The 9,020-nt window shown below is 46.3% G+C and overlaps 1 protein-coding gene across 1 annotated transcript; it reads right to left on the reverse strand.

The window, feature by feature from the left end:
* Positions 1 to 2,400: 2,400 nt before the first annotated feature.
* On the reverse strand, positions 2,401 to 5,992 carry COMMD3 (COMM domain containing 3; the record flags this gene model as incomplete). The annotated part of the gene is made up of 8 exons (XM_084253703.1): positions 2,401 to 2,460; positions 3,389 to 3,448; positions 3,543 to 3,599; positions 3,686 to 3,746; positions 4,115 to 4,149; positions 4,250 to 4,313; positions 4,410 to 4,521; positions 5,854 to 5,992. 8 exons carry the CDS (start codon positions 5,990 to 5,992, stop codon positions 2,401 to 2,403), a joined length of 588 nt encoding a protein of 195 aa, XP_084109829.1.
* Between the last annotated feature and the right edge of the window lie 3,028 nt (positions 5,993 to 9,020).

Genomic DNA, 9,020 nt, shown 5'->3' on the forward strand with positions numbered 1-9,020 from the left:
GATCGCTGCCCCCCACGTAACCCATCCCTATAAAATGGGGCGCTCCCAGGAAGTTTAAGCCCCCCAAAAGTCCCTTCTTCGGGAGAGGAGGGAAGCCACTTGACCCAGGCAGCTCCCGATTTCAGGATCCCGTCCCGTTTCATCAAAATCTACCTCTCAACAAAGGGCGCCGCGACCGGGGGAGCCGCCGAGGCTGGAAATACAAGACTTCTTCTCCGGGACCATGTGCGTCGCGAGGGGCTAGCGGGGAGCCCGGGGGAGAAAAGAACTAAACCGTGGGGCCGCGCGCGGCGCGTCCCGGGCCGGAGCGGGCGGCGGCTGGAGCGGCGCCGAGCCCGGCTGGCGGCGGCGGCGCGGCGCGGGCTGCGGGTCGGTCCCGGCGCCGCGGGAGGCGGCGGGCGGCGGCGGGCGCGCGCTCGCGGGCGCGGGCAGCGCGCGGGGCCGGGCGGCGCGCGGGGCCGGCGGGCGGGCGGCGGCGCGGGGCTCGGCGCCCACGCTGTCAGCGCCCTCCCGGCCGGCGCGGGCCGGGCGCGGGGGGGCCGCTGCCCGCGCCCCCGCGGCCGGCCCGAGCCCCGCGCGGCCCCCCCCGGGCCCCGGCCCCGTCCCGGAGGCGCCTCGCCTCCTACGTACCCGGAAAAAGCAGCCGGCGAGAGGCGATCGGAGCGGGCGGAAAAGACAATGAAAGTTAAAAGTCGTTCAGCAGAAAATGAATGCGAGCCAAGCGGCCATCTTGGAGCGAGCTGCCGACGCCGCTGTCAATGGGCAACGAGCGCGGCCGAGAGGCGCCGCGGCCGCCGCGCTGCGCTCATGCCGCCTCCCGGGCCCGGCCTCCTCCTGCTCCTGCGCCGCGGCCTCCTCCTCCTCGGCGGCCTCCTCCTCCTCCGCCTCGGCCTCCAACGCCTCCTCCTCCGGGGCCTCCTCCTCTCCGCCTCCTCCTCGGCCGCCGCCGCCCGCTCCGCGCTCGGGGGAGGGCGCGCGCGGAGGGGGCGCGAGCGGGATTATTCTGCGGGGCTGGGAGGTGTTTCTAAGCCGGAGCGGGGCTCCCTCGCCAACCTCCCCATTGTCTCGCCCCGCTCTCTGCCTTTAATACTACGATTATTATTTCATAGTTGCTGAGGGGGGCGGCGGGCGGGCGGGGGGCGCCGTGTGTGCGTGCGGAGAGGCAGGGAGAGGGGAGGAAGGATGAAGGGGGGGAGGGGAAGGTGGAAAAAAAATGCACCGCTGAAGGCGGAGTGGAAACTGACACCGGCTCCAAAATGGCTCAGAGTCCGCCCGCCCCCTCCCCCCGCCGCCCCCCCACCGGGTCACGTGCTCCCCTCATTCCTTAAGGGCGGCCTGGGAATTAGTGTCGGTGTAGTCGGGCCCGCGGCCGCCCCCTCCCCTCGCGGCCGCGCGACCCGGCCCCCTCCCCCCGCCCCCCGCCCGCCCCGCGCGGCGGCGGCGCTGGCGCGGCCGCGGAGACGTTTCTCCACAGCGCCTCACGCGCCCCCCTGCTCGGCGCGGGCTCCGCTCGGCCCCGCACGCCGCTCAGCCCGCGCCGCCCCCACCCCCCGTTAGGTCTTTCTTTCCGCCGCCCGCCCCCGCCCGCGGCACACATGTTCGTGGGCGCCCGCGGAGGAGAGCGCCGGGTCACCGCCCCCCCCAGCCCGGCCCCGCCGGCCCCACGGCTGCGGCCCAGACGCTGGCGCCGCGCGGAACCTGCGCCCGAGTTGGGCTCGCGGAAACAACAGCGCCCGCCCCTGCCTTCCCGCGGCCGCGCCGGCCCCTTCCCCACCCGCCAGCGGCCAAGGCGGGGCGCGCGCGGGCAGCGGCTCGCTCCGGGCAGGAGCCCCGCGCGGCGGCCGGCGCGGCCGGGCCTCGGGAGTCCCGCGGGCGAGCCCTCCGGGGAGGTAACGGGACCCGCCGCCTCCCGCCGCGGGACGACCGCGCCCGCTCCCCGAGGCGCGAGGCTCGGGTCTTGGAGAAATCCCGGGGTTCGCATCCTTTCCCACTGTTTAGCCCAGAGAAAAGGTGGTCGTTAACAGTTCACGCTAATCACTTCACAGCAATGACACGCCAGCTCGAACACGAACAAACTCTCCCTACTTTTTTTGTGAAAACAACTTATTTATTCAGAGGGTAATACTGTCTTTCCTTTCGAAACACTTGAAAACAGGATCAAAATGGGTCAATGCACAGTTAACACTAAGATGATTGATTCACTTAAGCAGAATTTCCCTCTTAACACTTGCACAGTGCAAAAAAAAAAATTAAGTGTCAAAACTGATGAGTGGCATAAATTCAAAAGAAAAACTTTTCTACTGCAAAGGAGGGCATCCAGTTCGCACAAACGATGGTTCGGCCGACAGCGACACATTTCTGGTCTTCCTTCTGACCGGGCAGATCGTCAACATTTCCAGGTTACAGCTGAGTTGCTCTTTCCAGGCTCTTTGAAGCATCTTTAAGTTTTCCCACTAAATCCTAAAAAAGACGTAAATCATCCCACGCTCTCAGGATAAAACGCGGGAAAATCTGAACCAAGCTTGAGAGAGATGGAGGAAAAAAGTCGGGTGACACTTTCTAAACAAGTTTAAAATTCACAAGGATTTTAACCTTCGACAAACGGTTACCCGTTAAAAGATTTTCCTATAAAAGATCCCATCTTCAAGCTGGCTACTTGTCTTCAGATTTGAAGTAAGATTTCCTACCGAATGCTCTTAACAGACAAGATACAGCTAAAGAAAATTTCCCAAGTTATCTAACAAAGATCATGCTACATTTGCATTTTCTGGAAGTTTAAAGTTAGGTTGTTTACATTAAAACTACTGCATGGCATGTCCTTTGAAAGGTTTTAATTCATCAAACTTTCAAGTCATGATTTTAATTTTTCACAAATGGTAAGACATAATTTCATTGTCACAACCATTGATCAATGAAGTTTTGAATCTCCCCAGTTTTACAGTGTCCATATAAACAGTTTTAGAATCCTATGTATACTCTCCCTTTATGGTCATTTAAAACCATGCTTTAAAAATCTTGTTTAGAAAGTTAAAGTCAGTTTCTAACAGCAAAGAAGTCATTTTCAAAGTTATACTCTTAACTTTGCTTTGTTCTACTGGATCAAACAACACAAATAGGAGAATTTTACACTCAATACTAACTTCAAAAGTTTCTTTTAATAGGGAAGGAATGGCAAATAAAGACCAATTCTCTATTAGTTAACACCTTAATTCCAAAAGTGAAGTCTATGTTAAAATATTGCTTTTGAAACCCCCTTCCCATTAAACCTTAACCAACCTTCATTATCTACTTACACATGATTATGTTATTTTTCTTTGGAAATTTCCCTAAGCATAATTCTCAAACATTACAAAAAACAAAGACATACTCATAGATCCTCATACCATACCTGTAATTGTTCCATGCTGCAACTAAAACTAATCTCTGGGTGGGATCGTGAATCAGTATTCTAGGGAAGGAAAAAATGCAGTTTATTTAAATCAAGGAAATTTAAATTTTCATTTAGACATTTATTTTGTAGACAAGAGCTTATGCATAAATACCTCTACATTTAAGGTCACCAAATATGCAGGTCTGTACATCTTATGAAGTTGATTGGTCTAAAACAACACAACACATATGTTTCAACTTTTAACTATTTTTTAATAAAGTTCCCTTACTACCCTTGGAAACAGTTAAACTTTACCTTTATCTGATATTCCAAACGCCAAGAAACATCAGTTATGTGAGGGAGAGATCTGCCTATGCTGAAAAATACAAAGACAATTTGCACATCTTATCTACAGAATAACTTATCAGTATTTATCTTTACTAAGAATGGTGTCTACAGTCCACCACCACCCACACACAATTTTAATCCAGTCTTAAAACATTGTTAAATTTTATTTTCAAGTTCTGAATAGTACAAATATATTTAAAAATCATCTCAATAAACTTTATCTTTAAAAACATTAGCTTAACTTCTTTTCATTTGCCCTTTGGTCCCTTTTTTTGGGCCAAGGTCCCTGTTTGGTTTTTTTTTTTTTTTTTTTTTGGCCCTGTTTTCACACCAGCACTCTCCATTCATACCTGCAAGTGAAAAGTGGCTCAGCTTGATACCTTATACAGTACCTACCTTCCCAGTAGAATTTCTAGGGAATTCTTATTATTCTGCAGGAAGAGGGGGGAGAAGAAAAAAGAAAGAAAACACATTTTTGCAAACAGAGTTGAAGAAAAATAGCATTGTTAATTGTAAAAAAATGTAATTAACCTGATATTCCGTGCAAAACAGTTCTATTCGCTCGCTGTCAAATTTACAATCTTCTAGAGAAGCGCTAGAGAAGGGGGGGGGGAGCCAAAGTTCAATTTTAAAATCTGAAATTGGGATCATAAAGGTAGTTTGAAAATAAATATTTAAATAATTCCTGTACCTCAGAGTTGATTTGTCAGCTCTTTGCTTTCCTGCTTCTAGTATGTAAGTTGCAGCTGCTGCATGACAATGTTTTAAAACCAGTGGATCGATATGTTTCAGTTCTGGGTGATCTAAAATAAATTAATTGCCAGTGATGCCTGTGATAATAAATTCTGTATAGAGTTGTTTCTTTTTTTAAAAAAGATATTTAATTTGCATTTTAAAACCTCTTAACAAGTTAACAGAAAGAATTCATGTGTAAGGACTAGCAATTTTAAGTAAATGAGATGAGCAACCAGGTCAAAGGCAAAAGAACAAACACATTAATAATTCTGTTACCTGGTCTCAATTACCTTCACTTATTTTGCCTTCTTTTTTCATTATTTTTATAAACAAGTATAGCTCCAAAAAATAACTGTACAGTGATCATTCTCATACTGGATGACGTAAATTCAAAGTAAAATAAGATAAATATTCTACAAAGTATAAATTTAAGCAAAAGCTTTTTTTCCCCTAAAGAGTGATTCACTTTAGGGTAACTGGCTCCATGGACATGAATAAATTAAAGCGGGGGGGGGGGTGAGGGAAGGACACGAGTTCCTAATATAAAATACAATTTTCAAAATATTTTAAGGTTTTGACAGCTATTCTTTTTCTGAAATTAACCCAGGTGGTGGTTACTATTTTCGTTTAAAGAACTTCCACTTTCATACTTTTTGTACAAATGTTTACTTCATGAAACTACAAAAAAAAAACCCAAAATTTGAATTGTTGGGATATTTACATTTAAGAAAATTAGCTAAGGCGATCATCTTAAAGTAAGCTTTCAATCCATACTGACAACCATACTCCGCAATCACTGACCGCACCACTTAAAAGAGACTCGCCTCCTGGTGACTGGTGCGGAACCAAACATTATGCACCACACTTTAAAGTTCTAGGCTTGGAAAACTGTACAAAACGCGGTACTAGAGTTTTGGAATGATCACAGGAACTTGAGGTATTCTCCAAGTTACAAAATGTCAACAGTGTTTGACCTAGTAATTACTTTGGAAACAGACCCTTTAAAACGTTCGCCAGCCTGGCACTGAAAGCTGGGGTTGCAGGGAGCTCCCCTGATGAAGTCCAAGTGTCAAACAGCTTTTGCTTTCAGATTGAAAACCTCAGATGTTTAGGCCACAAACAGGACTTGAACACGGGCTTTCCAAAAGAACAAAGAAGCTGGGAGGGGAAATCTGACCAGGAACATGTAGCTGGAAATGTGCAGGTGCCAACTGGGGACAGAACAATGCTCAGGGTCGGCTCTGGGTTCTGGCAGAGCTTCATCCCCAGACTCGGTTCGGAGCCAGGGCAAAGCCCGGAGACTTCCTTTCCCCGGGGCTCACCCCTCTCGCTCGGTCTCGCTGCACTTCTTCGAGCGCCCCTCCACCCAGGCCGATCCCGCTCGGGGCCGAGCGGCTTACCTAACACGGCCTCATCCGCCTGGGCGTCTAGCAGGCTCTGGAAAGCCGCCCGGAGGAGAAGCGTGAAGGCGTTGGAGTCGAAGGAGCGGGGATCCGCCAGCATCTGGACGCCTTTCTGCACATACTCCGAGAGCTCCATTGTGAGCGCGCCGTGACCTTCGACACGCGCACCACGTGACACGCGCCGCGCGCTCAGCTGATGCGGCCGCGCGCGCGCGCGGCTCAGGCGGCGGCGCCGGCTGTGGGCCTCCCCGCCCTGGGCCTCCCCGCCGGCCTTCCCCCTGCGCGCGGGCCCGCCGCCGCTTCCGTCCTGCCCTTCCTCCTGCGCGGGCCGCCGGGGCTGCCTCTCCCCGGCGGGGGGCGGCCCCGGTGCTTTGTGGACGCGCTGGACGCTTTCCCTGGCGCGCGGCGCTCACCTCCGGCTGTCACCGGCTCGAGCGGGGCTGCGCGGGCGCGCTCCGTGGGAGACCCACTTGGGGAGCGCTGGACGGTGTCGGGGTCCCGGCCCCCACCCCCCCGCGACAGCTACGCCTTCGCCTTGCCTCGCTCAGCGCGAAAGGCTGCGGGGAGCTCCAATTTAAGGCAACTGGTTGCTTTTGGCTTTTTTTTTTTTTTTTTTTTTTTAACTCAGCAGCCTGACTCCCAGAATTGCCTTTTTGTGAGTGAGACTGTGGACTTGTAATTACAGAATGCTTGTCATTGTCACCTCTGGAATACGGCAGTTGATACTTTGCTGCTCGAGATGGGTGTGCACGCTCATGCAGTGCGCGGGTGTGCCTACTGGGCTCCAGCAATTAAGAGATTAATAAAATGTTCACGAACATATTTGAAAGAATTATTAAAATGTTTATATGCCGCTGCAAATGAATACCTTTGAAAAACAAAATGATCCAAATTTATGGCTCCGTTTTGATTACTCAGTGGACTCTTTACATATTTATATTAGACAGTTATCTTAGTAAAATAACAGGAGTGGCTTTATGAGAAGTGAAATATTGTTCCAGATGGGTATAACCTTCAAGACACAAATATTGTATCTTTCCCTTTATATTTTTACGAAGTTGGAGAACAACTGTGATTCTTAAAAAAAAAAAAAAAAAAAAAAAAACGAAGCAGATTACACATTTTTCATCAAAAAGAATTGTAAGAGAAAAGTAAAAAATCATGTTCTTGTGTGGAGGAAGAGATAAGGCACAACAATGGAGTTTTAGTCTTGAGCAATTATTTATGACAGTCTTATTGAAAAACTTTGGGGCATAATTTAGGTACTTAATTGGAAAAAAGATTGTTTCTGATGAATATAGTCAACATTTAACCTTGTCCCAATACAAGAACACCTGTTTTACAACAAAAGGACACAATGGAATAATTTAGCATCAGTAACAGATTGTGTAACTATTCAGTTTTCCTTTGAAGGCTCTGGAATACATAACTTGCTCCTCAGTTCTGTGAGCACATAGGAGCAGTGAAAGCATTTCAAACAGTCTCCCTAGAATCTTGATGAAACAAATACCTATTAATCAACTCATCTTTTCTTCCCATCTCTCGTTTTCATTCTGAACTCCTTATTTCTCATCAGTGGTAAAATGTCAGTTGAAAACTTTCAGGTATCTGATTTACACAGGGGATGTTTTACAGGGCAGAGTTGTGTAAATGTTACATAATATTAATAGCACTCAAGTTCATTATGTTTATTATTTATATATTTTATGAGGTAACACAACACTGTTAATAGTCTTAGAGAAAATTTAAGTTGATCATCCTCATCATATTCAACTTGGTGTTGAAAAGGAAAGTGTACACTTCATGAGCATAGATTCTTAAAATATTTTAAAAGAGGAAAATAAATACAATAAAATGTGGGCATAGAAGTTACGATCTTCATAAAAATTGTTTCCATAAGAACTGGCATATTCCTCTCATGTACAAATGTAAGTACATTTTACAGGATCTTTGTCTTCTTTTGCTTAAATATATTCATGTGTTAGGCCCAAGCAATAGGTACATTTCCAGCTCACACAAAAATTTTCACCATATTTTCTGATACTAAAAAACTGAATTTTTCTACTATAGATATATTTATTTCAACTACTTTTGAAAGAGGCATGGGATTATCAATTTAAAAAGAGAATACTAGAAAATATTTTACTTCATAAAGTTAACAAGTGTGCCATGAGGCCTTGGGAAAGACTGATTACATAGCTTCTAAAGTTCCAGCCCATTTTAATTGTACTCATAGTACAGAGACCAATACTGAAGTGGTTTCTAAAAAAAAAAGTAACCAGCTCAAAAGAAACAGTGTATTTTTAAAACACTAACATATTATTTAAAATGATGCTTTCTAATTCTTCAATAATTTCTGGGGTCTCAAAAAGGAAAAACAATTATCAGCATTTTCTTCCTCAGCATTTGTAGTTTAGAAGGCAAAATATATTATTAACATGAAGATGTTTGAATATCCATTCTGTTGGTTCAGATGCACATACTTTTTCTTTCAAAGAGCTCCTTGAGGCTAAGTTTAGTCTACTGAGTTTGAACATGCAGAGTATTTTAAAGAGTAGTGAAAATCCCAATGCTATTTCAAGGAACAAAGCAAACTTTTTAAATGACTTTTTTTCCCCCAGAATGTGTTCATACATAGTTTTTCTAACAATATTAATTAAATACACTGATTTTATTGCTGCAACCAAGAGTCTTGGTTCATTCTTAATGATATTTCAGTGTATTTTAGTGACTTACTTGTGTAATATATACATGGTTTGTTTGTTTGTTTGTTTTTTTGCTTTTGCTTAAACAAAACTGAAGGATTGTATTCCTTTACATAGAAGAGTTACTTGAACATCCATGGGGAGGGGAAAAAAAAGTATGGCTAAGTGCCCATAAGGCATCCAGAAGTTTATTGTACATTCTATGCATTCTTGCAGGCATCTATTTTATCCCTGTGCATTGAAGATTACTCATTTTCTACAGAGAAGAAAGTTTAAAACTCTTTAAAAATTACCTGTACACAAGAAGTCATCTTCTCCTTGTTCCCTAACACTGGTTCTTTGATGATTAGTGGTCTTAAAGCTTTGAAATAAATATTAATAAAACTATAATTTACTACTTTACAGCTATTTTAACCAAAAGTGGGCAGTTGGAAAGACTGTTTTGCTGAGTTACACATG

Source organism: Talpa europaea (assembly GCF_964194135.1).
Source record: "Talpa europaea genome assembly, chromosome: 14".
Taxonomy (NCBI): domain Eukaryota; kingdom Metazoa; phylum Chordata; class Mammalia; order Eulipotyphla; family Talpidae; genus Talpa; species Talpa europaea.